This window comes from Pempheris klunzingeri, chromosome 18, assembly GCF_042242105.1.
Source record: "Pempheris klunzingeri isolate RE-2024b chromosome 18, fPemKlu1.hap1, whole genome shotgun sequence".
Classification (NCBI taxonomy): domain Eukaryota; kingdom Metazoa; phylum Chordata; class Actinopteri; order Acropomatiformes; family Pempheridae; genus Pempheris; species Pempheris klunzingeri.
This window is the reverse complement of record NC_092029.1, coordinates 18,603,618-18,630,041: the sequence shown is the minus strand read 5'-3', so window position 1 is coordinate 18,630,041 and position 26,424 is coordinate 18,603,618. Positions and strand designations below refer to the sequence as shown.

Here is a 26,424-nt window from a genome sequence, read left to right as displayed (position 1 = left end):
TAAAATACATATATATATATATATAGTGGTCAATTTAAACATGAATAATTAGCTGTATAATGAAGCAATAGATCATTCTGATGGACTGAGAATATTATCATGTCTGCTGTGCAGGTAACTTGCAAATAACTCTGCTACAAAATAATTGTTGAGCATCATCTCCAAACAGGATTGTAATGTACCATTGGAATGGGTGGAAACTCGTGCATTAGTGCGTGTACATGTCCAGCACAGTACCTGTCAATAGTGTGAATGCCCATAATGAAGGGCTGTACGTCAGGATTTGGGGGGCAGCAGAACTTGCAGCGGGTCTGAGCGCTGAGCGAGGTGCCATCACTTAATGTGAAATGGTACAGCGGGCTGATAGCCGTGCCGTGGGTCATCACTGAAGGGAATACCAACACACGCATGCACACACATACAGGAAACAAGAAACAGGCAAACACAGAATTCAGACTTTGGTCTTATCTCTTGTCTGTTTTGTGCCATTTTTGTTTCCCAAACGTATTCAGCAGCAGTCAGAGCTCTGACTCCCCTAAAGGCCTAAATAATACTTAGAAAATCAATAATAGCATAGCCACTGCAACACCTCGATGCCAGTTTTGAGATAATCCATTACCGTTTGTCTTCCTTTTACATTCCAAGGCTTCATTATTAGATGTGGTGGACAGTTTGATTATACCGTCCTGCTTTTAGCAGCTGAATATGAAATTGCTCTCAAGAACTGACACAATTAGTCAATGAATCTATTAGTCAGCTAACATAAAATGGATCAGCAACATTAGTTAATATTCAGATATGTTTCACTTAAGTAATTGAAATAAAATGTCTAATATTTAATGGTTATACTTTTTGAAGTGTAATGGCTTCTTTTGTCTTATCTTACATAATAGAACATCTTTGTTTTTGCTAGGTTGCTCAGATACATTACATAAACTATAAAGGTGAGAGGCAGAATTGGAACTAAGCTCACAAAACATTTCCTGCACGTATGAAAGATGGTGGAATTTAATATTCAGTTCTATCTATCATGCTGGTATTTAAGGAGTGCTGAAACTCTTGGTAACCATGACAAAACTGGCAGACAGCGTGTCAATGATTTTTGGGAGTGCAGCTGAACAATCAATTGCAACTACTCACCCTCATGCAGCAGCTTCTTGGCGTGGGAGGGCTCTTTGCCCTGAGGCTGAAAGAAAGCGTAGATGCACTTCCTGACCAGGTCCTCCCAGCCAGGCCGGCCTGTCGCTCGCAAAGCACTCGTTTCTATGGAGATGATCTTCCCTGGAGTGGAACACCACACACACACACACACACACAAACACGCGGTCAGTCTACACAGATTTCAACATCTGCAGTAGCTTCCACACATTTGGTGATAACACTTTGAGCACGACAACTGCTACTTTCCTGTAATGTACCCCAACAACATGCCCGTGGACATCAGTTTCTCTGACTGTTCTGATGTGGAATACACCTCTCAAAAATTCTATTTTATTCCAGTAATTCAAAGACTTTACGTAAGATTTTAACTCAAAGAGTTACCTGTGGGGTCCTGCTTCGTGATGAAAGACTCAGTGCTGAAAGGCTGGGTGCGAGGTACCCGACAAGCAATACAGATCAGGCAGCTCTGCAGATCTGAGGAAAGAAAGGTGCGACAGCGATGAGGTTCGTGTGTGTGTTCTAAACGGCCATGGAAAAGATTTACAGAGGTGAATTTAGAATAGACATGTATGTTAATTATGCACGATCAAGGTTTAGCTCACGGGCTGATTTACACAAAATACTAGATTTACATTTGTCTAATATCCCTCTCAGATACACACAGGAGAAAACAATACAATAGGAAAAAGTAGGATACCGAGAGGACTAATCTACAATCCTCAAGGTTCTTATCAAAATGACTAAGTAGGCAAAGCTGACGGGCACAGTTAATGTGCAATGCAATTGTGCAACTATAGTGCACAATTTTATCAAGGCCATTCCACCAACGACTCCACAAGACTGAGTCATGTGTGCACCATTTTGAATAACGGAGAGGAAAATTTAAATTGAAATTCCAATAACTAAAAATTAGTCACTCACTGTGGCTCCAACCGTGGTTGGTTGGAGCCACCTCGGCTGTTTGATCACTCAATTTAGAAGCAAGATGTGGTTGAAGCATGATTTCAGTTTTTCTAATACAATTTTTTGCCGTAGCTAACAAACATTTGACCTGAAGAAAAATGCTCAATACTAAGAGAAGTCTGTCAGAGGAAATCTTGTGATTTGGATCCATTAACGCTTTTCAAAACTCACTGCTTGTTAGAAAATCGCTAAATTTCTCATGAAATCCATGAAAATTAATTTAAATGGATTAGAAGAATATGAGGGTTGTGTAAAATATCGCAGCAGTAGGATCCCACCGTGCTCTAAATGTGGGAAATAATAAAGCCATCATAATAAAAGACATATATAACTATTTTCAAGTACGGTCTTTACAGAATTAAGGATAAAATAAAAACAAAAGAAGATGCTCAACTTTACAATCTACTGGCTGGGTATAGGAAAAATGCCCGCAGGCTGTGTGCATGTGTCTTTGCATGTACCGTCTCCCTCTTCCTGCACAGTCCGTGGTTGGGACACGGTGAAACACTGCATAATCTCATATTGCTGCCGAGCCTCCGGATTTTCGGAATCCACCTCATCCGGCGGCCTCTTCAGCATGCGACAGTTAAAGGTGTGGCTGTTCCTTCTGCTGGGCTCCTGTGGCCACGGCACACCATTTACTGGACAGGAAGCAGAATGTTCACAGCGTTAAGTATTGATGAGTAAAACTTCTGTTATTAGCACGAAAAAGAATTACATTCCTAGAATGTGGCATAGCAGAGGTACGACTTACATTTTTATTAGTGACTCACTGTTTTGTGTACTCATTGCTGCCAATGGCTTCTCACTATAACAGTGACTGACTAATGGTGGTAATAGGTCAAGCAGTGAGCCAGCAAAGGCGAAGACGACAACGACTACTCCCCACTAAAGTCACACTCTAAAATTAACAAATGAACATGATGGTTGATTGATGGTTCCTTTTTAGAGTAGTTACTCCGGTCTCAAAATGAGTCCAGCGGAGGTTTTGCAGATGCTGCATAGCACATTATTATAAATCTGTTTTGTGTATTTCCCTAATTTTGATACACCGTTCTTTTTGAGCAGTCATAATTCATTGAAAGAAAAATCACACACCGATACTGAAAGAAACACATGACAAGATCAACAGAAGCTACAACGGTTCACCCATGTCATCGACTGCACTGTTATCTTTTGTCCTCATACTCTAACTCAGCCACACGTATGGTGCCTTCCTCCTACTCTGACTTTGCTGTTTTCCCTCTTATGATGCGCATTTCGCATCTTTGTGCAGAGCACTTAGAGCTGTGTTCATTTAAAATGACCACAGTTCGTCATTCTACTTTTCTTCACAGCTCTGCAAATTTGCTTCAGCCACAGTACTTTCCATCAATAAAGTAAGTTAATCAACTGTATTGAGGACTGCGTACTGATTTTGCTGCCAAACCCCATCCCCTGTTTTACTGCCTCCTTAATGGGTTAATTGGCATGGAAACTGTCAAATTTGAAGACACTGAAAGTGTAATTACCAAATATCTTTTAAAAATTATAATAGCCTCTGGCATTTTAAAGCTATAAGTGATATAAAGTAGTAGGCAGCAGATGCATGCACCCTCTCAGTGGCAGCTCTCTCACCCAGGCTTTTGGGAAGCAGATTGCGAACAAATTCATTGTGGTCTCCCACGTGGAGGATGCTGTAGACGCTTGAGGTCATCAGCTCCTCTTGGGTGTATCCAAGGTAACTCGTCACGTTCTCAGAAACAAAGACGATGCGGCCCTCCCGGTTGACGACGAAGAAAAACCCATCAAGGGCCTGAATGAGCAGGAGGAGGGGCAGGAATAGAGGGAGAGGGAGTAAGAGAAAATCAGACTGTGTGTGCTGGGTTGGGAGTAAACATCCCAGCTACAGTGGTGGGGAGGAAACACTGTGGTTGTGTATTGTTCACCTCTAGCAGCATGGGCCCCAGTGCCTCCTTCTCCACCAGCCCCTGGCTGCTGGAGGAGATGTCGCTCTTCTGCACTTCATCATCTGGAGACAGCAGAGCTGCTTTCTCTGGCAGAATGAAATAAACCAGAAAATCAGACATCTGAACGCACAGACAGAGAAATGTCCTATAAAATACCTTGATTCCACAAATGCGACCCCAAAACCATCAAAAGGTACCTCACATCCCACACAAGATTAATGTTTTCTGACTTTTTATCTCTTACAAAATGTGTAACATCCACTGATAATGAATCGGTGCCAATGGCACAGGTCAGAATTGAGGGATAAATCCTGTACAAATTGACTTTTGTGATGAATGCTTTTGCATTGATATTAATACTACATGTATTTGGATGAATCCAAAATATCAACAAAAGAGTGGAAAGCAATAACCAGGGGAGCAGAAAGGAGTGAGATGCAGTCTTACTTAGTGCAATGTCATCAACACAACCCATTGTTTGCTGGTAGCATAAAGACCGGTTAATGTCCGGTCCAACACATGTCTAGATAAGTTTGGAACTGCAGTGCATGTGTGAAAGAGATGAAAGGAGCCTGTTGCAGGGAAGCCTTAATTACCAAGAGGGGTAAAGAAATACATCTGTTTAAACAAGATATACTAGTTGTTAAGCTTTTATAGTGAAATATTTTGTGTGTTAACTAATGGCTTTCTCCTCATATTTTTTCTTATGACATGTTGAAAAATCATGGCTACGCTTGCATACTTACACACGTACTTACATTTCACTGCTGTTATCATTAAATGAAAATGATTTTAAGCTTTAAAGTAATACAATTCTAAATTTTTAATCAGTGAAAAATGTCTCAGTGGACAAATCCCACAAAAACTGCATGCAAACTTCTTTATAGCGGCATATCAGGTTCAATGCAGTGTGTGTGCTGGAGTGTGTGTTTGAGAGTGTGTGAGTGTGTGTGTGTGTGTGTGTGTGTGTGTGTGTGTGTGTGTGTGTGTGCTTACTCACCCTGCTCACGCCGTTTCATCTGCTGGATTTGGTCCACGGTGCTCTTGAGGATGTGGCACTTGTCGGGCTTAACACTGAGACTGGCAATGTCGCCCATGTTGGATGACAGCAGCTCAGCCAACTCCTCGATGTAGCGGCACTCCAGCTCCCGTCTCCGCTTCTCCACACTGCAGAAAACACACATTTGAAGACAACCATGTGTTTCAAACATGATTATTGGCATTTACTCCGTTTTTCACTAGAGAAGGGAGTTTAAATTTTAGGCCTCAGAACTTTTCTTGTTTGTTCTTTTTTTTTTTCTTCAGTATCGATTCATCTGTAGTTTGTTTCCTCAATCAATAATCCTTTGGTCTGCAAAACTACAAAAAATGTGAAAAATGGCCTTCATATTTTCATAAAGGTCCAAAATGAGGTCTCCAAATAGCTGTTTTCGTTCAACCAACAATCCTAATCCCAGAAATATTCAATTTACTGTAACGAAAGTCTGAAGAAGCAGAAGCTGAAAACATCAAACATTACCTGAAACAATTAAATTATTATCAAAAGAATTACAGATTTCAGAAATTAAAACCTAAGAACAACTAAAATAAACATTTGAAACAGGCCATCACTTTGTGAAAATTGTGATTGTCCATGAAAAAAATACACTGTTATTACTCATTAATATCAAACTGTTTGCTGTGAGTGATGGAACAGTATGAGAGAAAAGGAGGCGTGAGGGGAAACTCCCAAGTAGTGGGACAGGAGGAGGTGGAGGTAAAGGTGGAGAAAGAGTGGTGCTGATTTTAAGTGGACTATTCTGCTGACATGAAAACAAACAGAATATATCTTTTTATCTGTGATTTATCTGTGTAACTGTGGATGGTTAGGCAGAACAAAAAAAACGTAGGGGAATTGTGATATGACTTGTACTTTTTTTCCTCTTTCTGACAGCAAATAATTAATCAATTCATCAAGAATACAATTGGTAGATTGATCAATAATGAAAATAACAGTTTTTGTTTTTACATTGTTGTCCACCTTAAAAGATACCTCCAGTAGTTTTAAACCTGGGCTCTCTTTTTAGATATTTTAGGAGGCAAATGAATAGCAGGTAGGAGAGGTGAGAAAGTAAGGTAAGAGAAAGTTTTGAAATTGGTCCAGTAGATCGCCTCAGTTAGCAGCCATGAACGTGTCGCAATAGCTGTAATGTAATGCAATCTGGGGCAACCTTCCCGTCAAAGTACGTCCTCCAGAAGTGCTTGTTTTTGCTACCGACAGGTTCAGAATGTTATTCGAAATGTCTGTGAACATCACAGAGAAAATCCCTTCAGATGTAGATCAGAAGCAGCTGTTACATCACTTGGTTCAAAACCGAAAGACTCTATAGATATAAACAGTGACGTTATTCTGCCAAATCCAGGAGTTATTAGTCAATTTGGTGCGAGTTTGGTGTTTTAACACATCGGGTGGGTTCCAAACTAACTCTTTAAAACATCGAAGTCACACAATAACATAAACAACCTAACTAACTGAAGCCGCTGTATAATTGCAACTCTCATGTTCTGTGAGGTAAAATGACAAAAAGTCTCGTGGCTTTGAACTGAGAGATAAAAACGGCTGCTTTCGGTTAAACTAGCTGAGGTGATTCCAAAACTTTGTGTGTTTGTCATTTAAAAAATGTATAAATATGGATTAAAAAAAAAATATAAGAATGTTAAAACGGGGCCAGGTTTCAAAACAGTGGAATTGCCCTTTAACATGGAGCTGTTTAATGTCAACTAAAACTAGTAAAAGTGTTTAAACATTTAAACCCCTGATCATTAGCTGCAACAACAACTGAAACTTGTTTCTTAATCAAAAAGGTGGCTAAGTAACATCACTGTCCAGTCCAGTGGCTTTTCACCAAGCTGCCTGTAATGGGTTTCTGTAATATGTAAACATGAAAGAAGCCATATGTTAGTATATCAGACACTGACACAAAATATTTTTAAAAAGCAGCTCAACTCTGCCTTTAACTCTAGTCTCTTCAGACTCCACGCACGGCCGTGTGCTTAACCTTATTCTCGGGTTTCACCAACATACTTATTCAAACCGACGAGTTACAGCAAGGTATGTGGTAAACATGAAAAAAGGAATGTGTGTATATGTGAGTGTGTGTGTGAGACGACAACAGCAAAAGTAGGTCAGTGCATTGGCCAGCCAGAACACACAGGCGTGGTGACTGAGCGAGGGAGGGGTGAGGAGGGGGAGGACGCTGCTGTGTGAATGCGCAGGTCAGTGGCTGTGCGTAGTTGCTGAAGAAAAAAAAAAGCCCAGCTATTGGGCCTTATAGACTCACACACAGCACGCTGAGCAAAGTCATTCCTACCTACATCACCACTGGTAAAGGCACCTTAAACCTCACCCCCGACAGAAAGCTGCATCTAACCTTACACCTCGGGGTCTACACCCTGCCATAGCTTTTTACAGATCACCCTTTAGATGTACAAGATTTCACGCACATGGCAGCATTCAAAGGGCCTCGCAGAGTCTCCACTCTGCTCAAAGTACAAGATACTGATATGCCTTTGTGAGCCGCAGGTTCAGTTGAGTTGTCACTCATCAAGCGGCTTGTCTTGTGCTCTTAAAGGTGGCGTAAGTGGCCATTTAAGAGGCCACATTAGAGAAGAGAGGAAAGATGTGACAAGTCTACGTTTCGACACGCAAAAGTACCTTGACTACTAGGAGTAATCAGCCCGAGGCGATATTATCCTGTTGTTTGAAAAACAGGCGCTTTCTCAACTGTTTCATTCAGTAATCTGCCATTTCTAATCACCCAGGGGCTCCACGTCATTTAACAATGTTTGGGCTACTAATGTCAGATGATCTTAATAGGCCACATGTGTTTTATAGGGCTGCAACAAATGCGCCTTTTCATTCATCAACTGAATCTGCTAATTGAATCGTTTTCCTAATCTCTAAAATGCCATAAAATTGTTTTAAAAAAAATGCAATATCATAATCATTACAGTATCATTGCAATATCGTAAAACCCAACGTGATGCCTTCAAATGTTTTATTTTGTCCGACCTGAAGCACAAAACGACGAAGGAGAAGAAAAGCAGCAAATCCTCACACTTTAGAAAATCAAATAAGGCGATGCTTGAGAAATTACTCAAAATGCTTATTTTGTGTTTATCGACTGATTCACTGATTAATCACTACAGGTCTAATAAATCAAGAAATGAGAACATGGAGGCATTAAAAACGTGGGTGGGACAATCTAACAGGGGTCTGTGCGTCCTCCCCCAGAAAATATTTAGAATAGATGTTATTTCCTGCATTCTGGTGCCGTCTCACAGCTGGTTTGATACTTTTATCTGGCTATTTCATCCAGGGGAACTGGTCAATCACATAGGATCACATGTTTCAGATATCAAGTACAGAATTTCATTAATTGTTTGAGGATCTCTTCAAGCTTGCCACAGCATTTTTTTGTTAAATTAATGTATTTAATGCTATCAAATCAATGAGTCAAGTGGAGAGAACAACTGTAGTCAGAGTGCCCGCGTGCATTCTCCAACAAAATACGCTCACCATCTATCATTTCTACTACTATGAGGAACCACCCGGGCCTCAGGACTGCGTCTCTAATCTATATTACGTTGTTAGCCAGTTATCTCAGTGGCTTTGTTTACACAAGCAGTTTTACATGACCACCACTGCTACTGAGAAGCACTCCACATAAATACTGTTCAAGACAAAAGGCATCAATATAACAACCAATCGGCCATCTTTCATGGCAATCAATAGTCTTAAATTCATTTGAATTTATAAGTGGCATAGGTTTGAGGAATGTGTGTGAGCAAATCCATCAAGTTGGCTGAATAACATCATAATAGCTTTGTGGTGCAGGCCCCTGACATAAACGTATAAATCCTTACTTTAAATGGACTTAAATACTTTGACTATGAAGAAGTCGGCTGTCGGTCAGTATAAAATATATGGCTTGCCTATAGACCGCCAAGGTTTAAAATTGATTTTCGGTAATCAATCAATTTCCTGAACATTTTGTAGTAACTTTGTGACCCACCTTAACTCAGCAAACCTGTCCCGTTCAGACCTGCGCTGCCTGGGTGCAAGTCACCAGTGAAACCATGTGATAGACAGACAGACAGACACTGAACCCCAACTTGGCTCCTGAAGCCTTGCTGGCTTCAGTGTGTGAATGAGTGTGAAAGAACAGTCTCCTCCAAATTACATTTCCTCCTGTATGAATGATGTGTGAATGAGGATGTGATGTAAAAGCGCTTTGAGTAGTTGAAATAACCAGAAAGGAGCTCTACAAATACAGACCATTTACCATTTTACCATATGGAATTTAAATTGATTTGGGCATTCTCTCAATAAACAAGCAGAATGACTTTGACAGTGAGTGGATGGACAATGCATTGGTTTTCACTAAACTAATCGTTTTAAAAAGTGGGACAGTGCTGATCAACCTCCTCCCCCTCACTTTTACACCCCACTGGTAATGTATGTGTGTTTAATGTTTCTAATGTAACGTCATGGTTGGTATTTACCTTTGCCCTGATGTGTCGCATGGCGAGCCCTTCCTCTTGCGTGACTCTGGCGTGGCAGGGTCCAGGGGGTTCTCCCCTACTGCACTCATTTTCAGCTTCGACTGCCCTGTAGGGGAGGAACACATGGACAAGCAGGGACCATTAGCAAAATGTGGGCAACAATTAAATCCCACAGCTCAACCGTTCCCTCTGATTTTTATTCATTTTATCAGAACTGGCAATATGGCAGTTTTCCAGTGGAACTGATTATTCATTAGGACGAGAACACCAGATGCAAACTTACCAGTCATTGAAGAAGCAACAAGACAGTTCTAAACTCATATAGTGTCACAGTGACACTGATTTATATTTCATGAGCACACCAACCATATTGTATTTAGTTAGCATGACAACTTCTATTTAGAAATATATCAAACATCTAAATCCTGCTTGGTATTTGGATGAGAACATAATTGTAAGGGATTCACAAAGTAACATGCAGTAGATTCCAGTACGGCCATTATAACAGCTCTCCAATACGTTTAGCTGCTGGTGCTGATCGGTCTCTCTAGCAATTGTAGTTCTTGGTAATGTTGTTTACTGCATTACATTCAAAAGCCTCCCTGATATTTTGTTCTGTATGTTTCTGACACTCCTCTTCAGCCTCCCTCTACGGCTGTTCTTTATCTGCAAAGTCTACAGTCTGCACATCTCTTGCTGCATCAGGAGGGTAACCATGGCAACAGAAAATGCTGCAACGTTTGAAACACATCGTGTATAGAGAGCGGTTAACAGGGTTACTGTTTCATCCATTAAGCCAACTATTAAAGTTAAAACCTTTTTAATGGCATCGGAAATTGAATTTAAGACCAACTTATTAACCCAAACACACACAGAAGAAAGAAAAAAAGCAGCAAAGGATGTGAGAGAGACGGAGAGGGTATACTGTTTTATTACTAACCTGTGTTTTTGTATGTTTGTAAATTAGGCTTCTAAATGATACTGAGAGTTTGAAAGCCTTTAATTTACTCTGGACACATTGGAACTAGGAGGGAAAAAAAAAAATGCACTCATGACTAAAGATGGACTGAAGTCTCTGTAAAACCACCTCAGAGCCTTAATATCGAAATAAAAATCTGTAAATCATGGACGTGCACACACTACAGACACACACATGGTTTTAAATCCATGGGCAGCCCGCAAAAAACAAGCTGCCATTGTTAGCGCTGGGTGCTGCCGCAAGGCCATGCTGCTCACAGGACGCTAATCCTTCCTGACTAGCCTTGTTTACATTTCACCTCAAATCACCCCTCTCCTCCTCGGCCCTCCTTGTGTTGCTAACACGCGGCACTTAAAAAAGATCCATCCGCCACAGTGAGAAATGAGAACACTGCAGCACATTAGCACTCAATGAAAACACAAATTAGCCTAGTTTCTGAGAAACTGGGTTGAGTGTGCTTAAATAACGGCTGAAACTGTAAGTATGGTAAAATCAAATTATTACTTGAGGAAACCACATTAAAAGAAATAGTACCGGGGCTTGGCGTGTGTGTGTGGGCTGGGAACGTTCAGGCCTGTGTGCACCCTCAAAAGTGCTTCAATCAACTGCAGCCTGGACTTGTGTTAGAATCAGAATCAGAATCAGAATCAGAATCACTTTAATAATCCCCAGGGGGAAATTGCTTTTTGTTACACACAGCTCCAAAAGAATAAGAATAAACTTCAAACACAAAAGTAATAATAATGATAATAATAATAATAATGATACAAATAATACCACTACTACTACTAATAATAATATATAACATGTACACTCAGAGTGAGGAGCTGTATTATAGGAGCTTGTTAGGCCGAGAAATAAAGTAATAATCAGCAACACTTACAGTAAACCAGTGTTTGCTTTGTCTGTGTATGTGTGTATGTGGCTCCAACAATTTCACAATACTTCTGGCAATACGCCAACCCAGGTACAGTATATTGGTGAAAGAGAGCACGAGATACAATAGTTATATTCCATGATGTACCGGGCAACTCCATCTGCATATATGCTGCACTCTGCCTCTGTATGGAGTCAAGATGTTTACTGTCACTCCAGTTCTACCACTACATGTGAAATTCTTTAGCTGAGAGCTCTGATATTTTGATTATGAATTCAAACACGTGAACATACTCTAGCGGTGTGTTCATACTGTGCAAGCAAGCATAATGATCCATTTTCCTATTGAGCGAAGCAATGAGGGAAACCTGGCTGAAGTGTGTGTGGCCGATGAGCTCATCAGCTGTGCACAACAAGCCGTCAACAGTCGTATTCCTGGGCTTTCCTGTTCCCCGACCATTGTGGTGTTTCATGAGTTTCAAGTTTTTCCTTCTTCAAGTGTTTATGATAAGGAAACATCAATGTACTTGATAGCCAGCGTTGCTTCCACATCCCAATAATGTTACACTAGAAATAGCAACATCCCAAACAGACATGATGGGGTGTGAGATATCAAAAAGGAAACCATTATTAAATGCTTATTTTGGACTCATTGTCACCTGACAGAATGTTGTTTCTGTGTGTGCTAATGTAAAAACTTAATTTGTGAGGAACTTCTTTGTCGCATCATGCGGTGGAATGTGTTACATGTTGGTTTCTAGTAAAAAAATATTGATTAGGATTGATTGTTTTTACAGTTTGGCTGCCCCTTCACCCCATTTACACTTCATGTGTCTTGGGCGGATTGGACAGGTCTCGAAAAAGTGAAGTGTAAAATGCACTGATTGATCCAGCGATTTCAATGAATTCGATCAAACAGAAGGTACAGCAAGCTGCTGTAGCGTGTATCTGATCCCTATTCAGTACAACCACTGAGTGATCTGTGTGAGTGAGGGAGCGAGGAAGGCTGGAACCTGCGAAGATAGTAGTTCATTCGTACAATTCATCTGCCTGTTGGTGGTAGTTTATGAATAGTTGTTAGCAGACGCTAGCTAAATTGGTATCGTTGTAACTAAACTGCTAAAATGAAAAAATTATTCTTCTGGCATTTTAGGTAGTTACCAAGCAGCTTCAGGAGCATCACCACCCCCTGCTGGACTGGATCAGGACCAAAGCTGATTTGCATGCAGCTCAAGAAAACAAAGACAGATTGCAGATCAGATTTGTGATTTGGCCAACAGAGATGCATATGTCATCAAGGGTAAATGAAAGCGTCTTAGTACTTAACACTTAATAAGTATGAGACACTTGTGCAACAAGTGTAAATGGAGCCTTTGTTCAACTAGAATTATATTTGGCTGCAAGTTGTGCTTGCAACTGCCGTCGCAACACTTTAAATAAAATTATTTCTTTATTTCAAATTATTTATACCACTGCTTTTGCCTGCTTTCTTTCTCTCATGAGATCACACTCAATCCCTCAAAACCTTTTGTCTGAAACTGTAGGTGTTTCCATGTTCTTCAAATTGATTCACACCCAGAAATCTTAAAAAGTAGAAAATATTATGTAATCAGCGCAGCTATCACTGCGTTATTAGTTGTCATCAAGACTGTTTGCAGTCCTGCTGCATCACGTCGGAGACGTCGCCGTGAAGCAATCTCCGCTGAGACTGGAGACAGACCTGTTACGCAAGAAATGCCAAAGTTTCAATAAAAGCCTTTCACAGAACACAAATGTACCATATACTGCAAATCTAGTGTACACAAAGGGGTATTGTCATGGGTTTATGGTATTGTAGTGTCGGATGACAAGCTGAATCACTGACCTAACTTTGCCTGTCTGAAGCCTTTAATAATGAGCTGCTAAAAGCAAAAACCAAGTTAAAACCATCAAAGTTAAAAGGTAATATGTATGTGCTTCCAGCTACAATCACTCACTCATGGTGGCCTGTGAATAATTTGCCGTACTGTATCTCCCTGCAGTGTCTTGAACAGCACTGTCTCTGTGAGAGCCACGTTGTTTTCTGTCCGACTCAATTCAATTCATTTGCTGTGGTAAGCTAATATTGATGCACTACCTCATCACAACACACAGAAATCAACATAAAAGCAAGAAATGTGTCTTCAATGTGAAGGCAGCAGTAGACAGTGGGTGTGTAACCTCGTCAGGACATGCTAGTGCAGGTGAAACAGGTGCAGGAGTCATGTTGTGGCTTATGATTTAAAAAGATCTATTGCGGTAAGATGGTCAGATGAAAAGGCAAACATGTATTTTCCCATGTGTACCTGTCTTACCGACATGCAGAGGGCAACATAATAGCAGCATGGGCCCTGAGGGCTCCACTATGTAGCAAGTTCAATAAAGCCAGGCTTTCATTGCATGAGCTGGCTCGACAAAGCCTAAACTCCCAGTCAGAGATGATGGGTATCATGAAGCCGGTTATCAACTGTCTTTGTTAACCCAGGCTTTCTGCTTCAGGCTTTCTGCTTCAGGCTCTGTGCACGTCCACATAAAAGGGGGGGCATTTGATGAATCGTTTGCCTCTTCTTCCACACAAAATCGCTAAATGTTTTCTCCATAAAGCCTGGGAAAAAAAAGGAGCGGTTGATGGCGTGCCACCTAGTTCAGTCAGGAGGACTGGGTCGTTATTATGGAGAAATATGAAGAATATAAAAACTGGTGCTGTAAATAAGGCAAGAGGGGAATGCTGGCAGAGCAAGTGAATATATCTATTTTACCATCACTCAGTGACTCCCAGAGCCTCCGGTTTATTTCTAACATGGCAGCTGCACACTGCAGGTCTGGAGTTCTTATTTAATGGCCTACAGCATATTCAAGCATCCACAAGTGCATTTAGGTCTGACTCACTTCTCGTTTTTGGCCAAATCAAATGTGAAATCTTATTTATTTGCAGCTAATGACTAAGCACAAAAAACATAATTCACAGAGGTGAGTAGCTGCTGAGCCTTCATCAGTTAGTGTGAGGACAATCTGCTGTGGAACATTTGTCAGTGGGTGAGCAATATTACAGATTCTCTGCAGCACCAGTCGAACTCGAGTCGGTTCCTGTGATGCTACAGTTTGCGCTACACAACTTTGTATCGTAACATCACAGTAATGCATGGCTCAAGCTGTGTGCATATAGTAGTAGAACATCTTCCCTCAGCTGAGGATCTACATTGCCATTAAAGAATGGAACAGGGAAAAGAGGGCAGTGCGTAAACCGAAACTCTGAACATAACCTGGTTTGGACCAGAGTAAGACCGTGGCCTAAATTACAATGTGATCTGGCCAGGTTTAAAGAGAACCACCTTGGTGAGGATGAAAACCCCAACTTTAGGCTCAACATACCACACTAACTCACTAATCTCGCTTTGTAATACACCCCTATAGATATAAATTCTGCCTGCAAACAATAATTCTACATGAGGCACTACAGCTTTCGCTTGTAATACACAAGTTGAACATAACAGTATGATTGATATATCATTTTTATTTGTATAATGGGCTCTGTTTACATAGAGCAACTCACTGTGATATGATTATTGAGCATGCACTACAGAGGGGAAGCCAGCATCTGCTCCACAGTGACTGTTAAATGGATGTTTAAAAACACCATCATCCTGATTTTTTACACCCTGTGCGATGTGAACTTCCACATACGCACGAACAATTTCTCAGGAACTCATATTTATACAAACATAAACACGTCTGCCAACTCTACTGGAGTCCTCACAGCCAAATGTTGATAATAATGGCTGTGGCATTTTAAACGCGACTCCATTATTATCAATCAATCGATCAATCTTTATTTATATAGCGGCAAATCACAACAGTGCTATCTCGAGACGTCTTCCATAAGGAGGAGGTCCAGACCAAAGTCTTTAGCAGAGAGAGACTCAACGATTCAGGAATTCAACATTAAGGATTCAAGAATCCCCACATGAGCAGCATCAGATATTACAACTACTAGTACCACTTCCAAAAGGCACCCAGATTTTTCTGTCATTTTTATTCTAGTAGCTCCTTTATAGTTCAAGGACCTCAATCAGTGGTACAAATTTGAATCTACTTATTCAAATGTGAATCTACTGAATAACAGTGATGTCAGAAAAGTCAGATCCATTATAGTATTTCTCTTCATCTCACTTCTTTTCATACACACACACACGTAAAATTAGAAACTTTTTACAGCAAGATTCAATTACCTTTCTTTTTTTTATCTCAGGCAGAAAAATATAAATAAAGCACAGCTAATACCATCCATTCAACCTTACAGCCAGGTAGTACAGTAAGCCTTAAGCTTCATGAACAATCTCTGAACTGAAGTCCTTAACTAATCTTTTTCCATGACCATTTAAAGGGTGTGTACGTAGCAAACAGCAGAATACAAAAGACAGATAACAGCTTTCACTGCTTCCACTTACTATAACGCTCAGTCTGTGCTGCACGTGACTGAAACAATCATAATTAGAGCTGCTACAGCTGCAGTGTGAGCATGCAAAGCCTCAGTCACACTTTCACACATACCACCAGCCTTGCAGTGAACAGAAAACAGAGGGTAAGAAGAAAAGAAGAAAAAAAAAACATCTGCAAGTCTAATCCACACACCTGTAGACCAGGTCAGCTTCCTGACACCTACTGATTTCACTGCCCTCTCTATGTGACGTATGGTGGAAAATCGAGCCCTTAGTCGCCAAAAAGGAGGAAGGAAAAGCAGACGCGGCAGTAGCAGCAGCAGCGACAGCAGCAGCAGCAGCAGCGCAGCAGAGGCAGAGTGCTGAAAAATATAGCCTGGTACCTCCACAGGCTCTCCATTACAACTGCCTGCTGTCTCAGTATCTTTAGGTTTGTCTTTCCTCTCTCAAAGCTTTCTCCTCCTTCTGTTTCTCATTCTACAAGCTATACTGATCACTTCCAACACACACACACACACACACACACACATATATATTTATATATACATACACACACACACACACACACACACACACACACACACACACACACACACACACACTTCACTGTGGCAATGTAGGCTTCCGGGGGGAGGGAGGAGGGGGGAATGAGGAAGAGACCACCAGGTAGAAAGTGGGGAGTAAAGGATGTGGATTATCAGAAAACATGTAGTGGGGGGAGGAAAGAATGGGAAGACCAAGGCTGACACAGACACACACGCATTATCTTTTTGCATGTACGTATAAGCTTTCACATCCTGATAAGAATGCGAACACAGTGGTGACCCAGAGCGTCACATTTACGTTTTCTAGATGATTACGGCAGCTCCACCTCTCAAAAGTTCATATCTTGGTCCTGATGGACCTGAAACTGTAGAACATTTTTTGAGATTTTGCCAGTTTTCATGGCTTTCTCAGTCTGTAAAACGCCTCTCAAAATTTCACATTTGACTCCGGGGAACACTTGAGTGTATTCACGGTATAAATAAAGATAATGGCAAAAGGCTGATATGTGATATAATGGAATTTAAAATGGTAGTATATTTAACGCTGCACCTGCCGACGTTAAATGAGTGGCTCAACATTTTTAACTGTAATCTAACAGTTATTTTCTATGTCAGATCACCACACCACACATGCACACAGCATGACCACCCCTCTCTGCTGCGTGGAGTTGGTACAACCCATGAGAAGCTGCTCAGACACTGTTGCTACGGCCCACCCTCTTGAATATAGGACATGACAAGAGAACGTATATGGCTTCAGCCCACTGGAGCTACAGTACACCCGCTGACTCCTGGGTTCTATTCATATATGTTGTGTGACACGGAGTATTAACATGTGGGCAGGTGAAATGTTGTATGCCAAATCATCATTATTGCCAGTGTGCGCCTTCACTCCAGTCCAGATAGTGAGCAGCAGTCACTGTCCTGCTGTGAGGACATCATCATCAAGCTGAGACAAACTCTTCTGTTGTGGGAATCTCTCATAATTAAAATATCAATGAGTAAATTGATTCTGCTATCACTCTTCTGATAAATTACTAAAGGCATCCATCTAACCACTTCATCACTAAAGTCCACAAATCTAAAAGTCAGTAATCAGCAAAGTCTTGTCTGATTATCTGTAATGTTCCTTCTCACAAGCAGGCAGCAGTTTGAAATCAACTATGTCCACTCCGGTTTTCTCCCTTATTTCTAAAAAGCTGTTTACATGGCTAGTTTTAATGCCGCTGTGCATACTCCAATGAAGGTAAAACCGTCCATGTGAACATAGCCTCCGTCTTTCATTCCTTCAACCACCTTCTTGAGAAGGCTGGTGTTGAGATACTTCCGCATATCCAAAAACATGTTGGCATCCAAATATCCACAAAAGATTAAAAGTGTTTCTCCTTCCCACCAGAAATGTGGCCTTTTCTTTTGCTCGTGCATATCAACCACAGTCTTGCAAACTGTTGACCAATTGGGTGTGTTGTGGGCAAAAGGTGTGTAAAAACCCAAACTGAGACCATATTCCAAATGTGCTGTACACATTCCAGAGATTGCTTCTAAAATCTGAATAGCATCGGCATACTCCACAGGCCCTGATAGGAAAACACTACATTCAGAATAACGCCTAATTCCAGAGTATCCAAATGGAATATGCGGTTTAAAGCCGTATTAAATGTGGAATATTGTCACATTTGGAATAATAGCGGAATATTAGTGTCCATGTAAATATACTCACTAAAACCAATTGGAACTTATCATGGCCTTCAGTTTTACACAGACCAGTCACTGAATTAGCAGTCAAAGTTTTTAAGTAAAGAAAAAGAAAACTACACTACTAGAACATACAGGTGCAGCCATGTGCTTACTGTGTGTCCCTTTATTCTGACGTGGCATAAAAATGGAGAATGCAAATATTTGGCATTTTTGCTTGAAAAATGACTTAAGAGAGTATCAGCAAGTATCAACATATTTGCCAGTTAATTTTCTGTTGATTGACTAATCGTTTCAGGTCTAATCACACCAGTCCAAGGTGTAACCTTCAAAATGTCTCTATTCATCTGATCGAATAATTCCATCTGTATAAAACCTAAATATTTTCAATTAGCTATCACAGAAAACAAAGATTTTTGCTTAAAAATGATTAAATCAATTATCAAAAATTGACCCTGATGATCTTTTTTCACTAGGGAAAATGGTCAGGGCTAATGTATACGTGATTTGTAGTAAATGGGTTTAAACATTGGTGTGGTCCTTTAAGAGTCCCTGCTTCTCAACTGAATACCCTGTTAAGTTCCAGTCCATTGTTTCCCACCATCTTGTACACCCAGATCCAGGATGTTTACCAAGAGTAAGAAATAACCTTGAACTGCACACAGCTCCATACGCACTACTACACCACTACACCACTACACCACTACACCACTACACCACTACACCACTACAGCCAAATGACTTGTTGTATAGAATGCATAGTGTAAAGCCGAGTGCAGCGGCGAGTTCCAGCCAGTGGACCGCTGCCCAGTCACTTCTCTCATACGTGTCGCAAATGGAGCAGAAAAGTGATATATAGTACAAGATACATAAGGGAAATGTTACTTGCAGCTCATTCAATATGTATAACCCAAATGTAAATATAAATGCATTTGTCTATGTAAGGAGAATTGCCTGTGAACAAATTGAACTTCCATTTCAACCACTAAAAATAGTGACAAAATGCATCTATAAATATCAGTAAAATGATGAATACTCTTTAAAACAACATGAGTGTAAGAAGGAATCCATTCAGACAGGCCTCTCTCAGTACCTATGTGTGTCATTGCTCACCTCATTTTTCACAGAGCATTTCCAATCTCAAACACATTCACTGCCGGACTGATAATTCCACATGCATATTCATCATTCGGTGAACTTTGTGTCATTTGGAGCGCGAGTGTGGGTTTCTGTGTCCTCATTTCACCTCATGAGATGCTGAGGGAGGCCTAGTCGGACATTCTGGGATGTTCGGAAGCACGCAGCCGGTTTGGGGCGACGTGTCTCGGAGCACACGGTTCAGGGGAATAACGCAGAAAGGCCAGTGAGAGATAGAGGTTATTAGCCTTCTTGTTACTCTCGCTCAACTATCAATTTAGCCTGAACTAACTGGTCCTCTTCAAAATTCAATTGGAAGACCATTAGGTCTGTGTTGAGACAGTGAAGACTCAAGTGTCAAATTCAGCCAAGTATGGATTCTGTTGTGCATACTAAATCTTACTTCCAGTTGTTTTCACCCCAGGCCTTTTTCTTTCATAATTTATGCATCACAACAATTGATAGTGTTCAAAGTTTTATCATCTTTTTCTCTAAATTAACAATTTACTTTGTAAAATGCATAAAAAGGGCCAAAATAAGGGCCAACATTGAAACAAAAAGCAGATGAAACTAGTCCTTCCAACGCCCACACTGCATTTACAACCTTTAAATGAAAACAACTGTGAGATACTTTCTACCACTGTGTATAGGGTAGATACTATGATCTCTGTAAAGGACGCAAATGCATTGTGATGGATGCACTCCTTAACACACTGGGGCTAGCTATTAACTGCTGCTGAAATGATTAGCAATTAACCAATAAGTTAATCAACAGAAAAATGATTGCCATCAACTTCGATGACAGGCTCATTTGTCAAGGAACTAAACCAAATATTTGCAAATGTCAAATGTCAGGTTTTGCTGCTCTTCTCTGATGACTTGGGATCAATGTTGTTCACTAAGGACCAGATGATCAAACGACTATATAATAACTGACAGAATAGTAGACAACGAAAACAATCATCCGAAACAAGCATGAAGCCCGTGATTGTGTGTACATTGAGTCTATGGCTCATTTTCAGCTCAATACCCAGCTCTTGTGACTTGCTTTACTTCTCTAAAGACTGAATATTGACCTCTGTTCACCACTACCATCCTACAAACATGGCCTTAAGCCTTAGTGAGAAGCTCAGTTCACACACCAGAGTAAATCACTGAAAGTTTCAGTCAATAAAGTACATAATCAAATATGATAATGGAATATTCAGCAAAATCAACACTGAATAATAAACAGTTAGACACAATAGGCTGTAAGCTGCATCACTGTGTTCACCCGTACCTTAAAAGTGAGACATACTGCAGCACTCCAACATAGCACCCAGTGCAGACCAGCCATACTGTACTTACTTAACCTAGGGCTCCAGTGGGTGAGTCATGTGGTGGCTGTGGTGGCCTTGTCCAGGTCTCAGAGCAAAGATAAAGGAAGGAAGGGGAGACTGGAGGTGAGATCAGTGGTGGGCAAGCAGCTTGGAGTCGAGATGATGGAGCGGTGGTGGTGGGGTTATGGCTCCACGGCCGCTCTGTCACATGGCACCATCCCAGGTGCAGGGAGAAGCCTGTCGGCCTCCAACTAGGAAGAGAGAATGGAGAAAGGAGATTAGAAACGATGCTGTTATGCAGTGTCGTAGATTTTTCATTTGGATTATGCTGTATTGACTCTTCATTTGTCTTGGAAGTTATCAAATATGATCTGTACAAAAAAACACCTCGTTTCATTAAGCAAACTTGAGTTTTCATGATGTTTCAGATTAGGTGACGCTGATACTTTCAGTACAAGTCCCTGTAAAAGTGGCAATGTGTCCCTTTCTTACAAATTTATCATACTTAGAAATGTGGAAAATGAAATATCTAAAGCTTATGTTAAAGAGGGCAGCATCTGAACCCTCATTTTTCTTGCAAAGTGCAGTAAGATTAGAACACGACTAAAACGTCATTTCTATATATGCAGGTTATTAGTGCTAGATGCTTCCACTAAGAAGAGCACAGATGTCCACTTTAATAATCAGTTTCAGCACACAAAGAGTAGAAAAGTCTGCCGACTAATTCATCTGCTCCTGATGTTTGTGTTTCTTAACAAGACATCAGCTTGATATCCACAGACAGCTGGCTAGTTAGCCACCCAGCAGGTAGGAACAGACTGAACACAGTAAAAATCTACACACTGTTCTGTCAACTTCCGTGGCTTCACCTCTCATGAACGCCGTAACGCCTCATCAAAACACAAAGCGAGAACACACACCACAGTAAGCACAGTCAAAACCCTAAAATGTTATTTTTAATTCATCGACTTTGCCGTTCCGCCATATATGCAAATTAAACGTATGAGGACGTTGTACAGAGGGCAGAACTGTAATGTTTATATAAAAAAAGACAAGAAAAAACGATGAAATACACAGATGTGATCTTTTTTTTTAGTGTTTTGTATATTTGAATTTTAAAAATACTGAAACTACTTTCCCCAGAAACTGCCTGCATGATCACATCAAATGCATGCATGCAAACTGACGCATTGGCAATTTCCCAGACCAGAACACATATATTTCATGCCATGTGTGATATTACTTTGCAAAAAAAACCAAAACCCCTCCTTGATAAATTAAGGTTGATCAGATAGCTGCCATCAGCCTTCAGTCTGATGTGGATCAGTGACCCAACGCAGTGGCCAGAGATCACTTATCTGAACATCTCTACATATTTGATTGAATCAGCAGGTAGTGTTTGGCTTAGTGTTGTCTGTAAATAACCAAGCGGTTAATAGCCAACTGTTAAATCTAGGCCATGCTGAGATTTAGTGAGAGACAACAGCCATGTTTACTGATGCTGCTGTACTGTATGACTGTACTCCGGCAGCTTCCTACTCCAGCTAGCTATCCGTCAGCACCAAACTGTCACCGGCATTATTTATCCTGTCCGCCTCAGATCTCAATGTCAAAGAACGTTATTGCAAATTCTTTGAATGGTGAGAAATGTGCTGCTTAGTGTGTTTCCATCAAGAATGGCAAAAATCGTAACACTTTTGTTCACACTATAAACACTTTTGTAAAAAGTTAGACAATATGTCAACTGCAGGCTTCACACGCTGTCACGTTATCAGTTAAAATGGGGATGGTGTATGTTTTACAAATCAGTTTGTTTTAACAATACTGAGACCCACTGTGTCATTTGAAGATGCACACTGCAAAATCTATGCAGATAGAGTGGAGATGTGCGTATTGATTTCATGCCACCTTGGTATTTTTGTATTTTTAAATGACAAAAATGTTTATTTTGATACATTTTGTGGTTTCATTTCATACACTTACAAGTTGTGTATTTTGAATCTTGTATCAAAATTGATTTTGTATTTTTGCCCATCTCTGCCTATGACACCTGTTGTTTCCAGATGGCCATAACCCCAAGGGGGAAAAGTGCCTGTGGCTCCGGCGAGGTCAAAAACAAAAGGTGAAGTCCAGTCTAAAAGGTGCCACCAAGTGTTGTGTTGTGTTGTGATTGTGTCATGACATCAACCAACTGCTGATCAAAGGCCAAAGGGCTCTGAAACTCCAACCTGTGTACAGTCTGCTTCACCAGCAGGAACATCACTAAGCACTCAGACAGTCTGTGGTTCCTATACACATCAGACGACAATAAACCATCAACAGCAGTGCTGAATCTGCAGCCAGAGTCACTGCTGCATCACAGCTCCACATAACCAGCCTTTAGACATTAGAATCAGTTTCCTTGTTATGTTAGCAACTACACTTCATCAGAAAAATGTTTTCAAGAGCATGCTATGGAACATGATTAGTCTCAAACACACCTACTGATAAAGTATTCCTTCTAATCCACTCCCTTTCATTACAGGGCTGCCAGAGCAACTCTGTTTTGTTGTTGCCTCTAGCCATGAAATGATCAAAAACCTCCAAGTCAAAAAGCTCTGTGAGGAGTGGTCTACCTGAGACGTGGCCTCTGTCAGGTATTTCCAAGACTATCTGATGTTTCATTGGATTTTATCAGATCACTCTGTGGGCCAACTCATCCCAAACCATCTCAATAGGGTTCAGGTTAGGTGATTGTAGAGGCCAGGTCATCTGACACAGCACTCCATTACTCTCCTTATTGGTCAAATAGCCCTTAAATAGCCTCGAGGTGTGTTTAAGGTCACAAGCCTGTTGAGAAACAGGCGCAAACCAGAGAGGACGGCATGTCACTGTAGAACGCTGTGGTTGCCATGCTGGTGCAGTATGCCTTGAATTTTGAATAAAACACCACCAGTGTCAACAGGAAAGCACCCCGACACCATCACACCTCCTCCTCCGTGCTTCACAGTGGGAACCACACATGTAGAAACCATCTTCTCACCTTTTCTGTTCCTCACAAAGACATGGTGGAACCAAAAATCTCAAATTTGGACTCATCACACCAAAGTACAGATTTCCACCAGTCCAATGTCCATTTCTTGTGTTTCTTGGCCAAAGCAATTCTCTTCTTCTTCTTGTGAATGGATGGATTCGTAGTGGATGCCTGCACTTCACCTCCACTTCACCTCTGTCCACTTCTTCTGCACCTTCAACTCTGCGCTTGCAACTAAACAGCCAGTTTAAAAGTAATTCTTTGAAAGCTTGGACATATTTAGACTTTTTCATCTTCAAGGTATGATTAAGGAGATGATAATACATTTCAAACAGGACAACCAACTTGGCCAGGAAAACCTGCCCTTAAGCATGAACATCAAATACCTGATAATGTAAAGCCTGCATTCCACACAGTCCTTGACCTCTAAGTTTCAGAGGAAGCTCCATCTGTCCTTCACCAAATTAGGCCCAGTCAGTCTCAGCTTCAGTAGACCCACCAACACTGGCATGTTTTGGAACAGTGTGGACGTCTTTATGCCTCATCTATCAATGCTTGTAAATAAATACAAGGACTACGTGACAAATGGTGCAGATGTGGAAAAGTCAGCCAGCTTATACAAGCACGTTATCAGCTAGAAGAAGGTCGATGAGAGAGTCCAAATTCTGAAGAGTGGTCTTTTCTAATTATAATCCAAAAGCATTTCATGCACTGAATGATCGATGCATCACCACTCACAGTACTCACAATACAGTCATCTGTTCTGGTCTCACATTGATCACCTGTTAATAGTTGGTTTTTGGAGACTGGTTAATCAACATTGCTAAAATTGCCAGTCAATCGCAGGGCCAACACATAGAGACAGACAACCACTCACCCTCACGGGCAATTCAGTCACCAATTACCCATAGAGAACCCATGCAAGCACCAGGTTCAGACCGCAAACCTGCTGGCAAGCAGATTTGAACCTGGATTTGCCAACAGGGCTAACCACCGCACCACTGTACTATCCAAATTCTTTTAAATGCATTTACCAAGCATATCAGCTATGACTCATGCTATGGCTCACTAATCCGCTCAGTAAAGTTGAGCAGGTCAATAATTGCAGCTCTATGTGACTCATAATTAAGTCTTTTCACAGCACAGTCAATGGCAGCCACCTTATCTTTTAACATTTGTTTGTGTAAATGTGGGCACTTGACACTGAAGGTTTATCAAACATAAAAAAGACAGTGTGTGCATATACACTTGGGGTGGCTGTGGCTAAGAGGTAGAGTGGGTCGTCCATGGGACAATGGGAAGGTTGGCTATCCCAGCTATGAGTCCGCATGTCGAAGTGTCCTTGGGCAAGACACTGAAACCCAACTTGCTCCTGAAGCTTCAGTGTGTGAAAGAATAGTCTCCTAGAATGATGTGTGAATAGGTGAATGAGGATGTGATGTAAAAGCACTTCGAGTAGTAAGGTGCTATACATATACAGACCATTTACCATATACAGACACACTCAGCCCGGTCCCTGTGAAAAATAAAACCATAGTCATCTGTCCACGGGGGACGTGTTTATGCAGGTTCGTTTTACTAGTGTTAGCCTTAGTTGGTGAGGTTGCCGTGATCCAACACATAAAGAAAGCATAATACTTGTGTGGCTGGCATTTTAATACTGTTTTCATCATCATAAAATCTAGGTTAGATTCGAGGTTAAACACACCTCACAGTCTTGAATGTGTAATGTAACAAAGCTTGTTCACATTAATTACTGACTATAATTAAACAATTACCAAATTACTGTATTAATCAAAAAAACTACACAGAAACTATTTTGATGATAAATTCATTTCGTCATTTTTCAATCAGAAATGCCAAACATTTGCACGTTCCAGCTTCTCAAATGTGAGGATTATATTCTTTTCTTTGTCATTAATGATGGTAAACTAAATGTCTTTGGATTCTCTTGGTCTGACAAAACGGGCAATCTGAATACGTCACCTTGTGCTGCGATGAAATCTAAAATTTTTCTCACACTATCTAAATAAAACAATCAATTAATTGAGGCATTAATGAAGCAGCAATCTGTAGGTATCTGCAGGTTTGTCACAAGTGTGTTTTACATGTTTGCACGTGAAAAATAACTCAACCCAAAGGAAGAATCAAACCTCAGCAGAAAATTCAAGTACAACTGAAGCAGTATAGCGTATTTGATGAATCTGATGTACTTCCATGATTCTTACTTTAGGGTTGTATCCACATGGTTGAATGTATTTATTGTAAACTGCTTCAGAAACATTCAAATACTTAAGGAAAAATGCTCAGATTCTTAAATATTCAATGGCAACATGTTATTAGGCAGATTCTTGTAATAGTCAGAAACTATAATCGTGTCAAAAACATGGTAGTTGGAATCAAAGGAATTACTCATCGACTGTTTTTGGTTTCAGGTAATGAGCACAACAAGTAAGCACAGTATCTTTCCTTAACCTGATTTCACCCAGTGCAGTGCTTTCTTGTGTGCAGTCAGTGACATGAGTCCCTTTGTGCAGACACTGCTGACTGCCGTCATCCCTCGCATTGTCACCAAACCTGTTTTTCCTTTACGCATATCTTGTCAAAAAAGTGGTGCTGCTTGCAGGACAACCTGAGATGAAAACCACACCTCAGTGACCAGTGTTTCTGCTGAATGGGACAAGGGGAAAAAGTAAGGGAAGGGCCTGCAGAGGAAGTAAGGGAGCTGGATGGACATTTCTTTGCCTATTGTCAGAGGGAGGGTGAGCTGATTTAGCCTATTGACT

General features: G+C 40.8%; 1 protein-coding gene across 1 annotated transcript in view; it reads right to left on the bottom strand.

The window, feature by feature from the left end:
• ncoa1 (nuclear receptor coactivator 1) overlaps positions 1-20,810 on the bottom strand; it is a 30,017-nt gene extending 9,207 nt beyond the window's left edge. Inside the window, exons 1-9 of the mRNA XM_070849083.1 lie at positions 20,654-20,810; positions 9,618-9,723; positions 5,074-5,240; positions 4,053-4,159; positions 3,742-3,919; positions 2,586-2,765; positions 1,543-1,635; positions 1,141-1,281; positions 238-385 (exon numbers count right to left, since the gene is read on the bottom strand). Coding sequence (XP_070705184.1) covers positions 238-385; positions 1,141-1,281; positions 1,543-1,635; positions 2,586-2,765; positions 3,742-3,919; positions 4,053-4,159; positions 5,074-5,240; positions 9,618-9,706 — 1,103 coding nt within the window. The 5' untranslated portion in view covers positions 9,707-9,723; positions 20,654-20,810. The remainder of the gene's footprint in view (positions 1-237; positions 386-1,140; positions 1,282-1,542; positions 1,636-2,585; positions 2,766-3,741; positions 3,920-4,052; positions 4,160-5,073; positions 5,241-9,617; positions 9,724-20,653) is intronic.
• Positions 20,811-26,424: the final 5,614 nt, after the last annotated feature.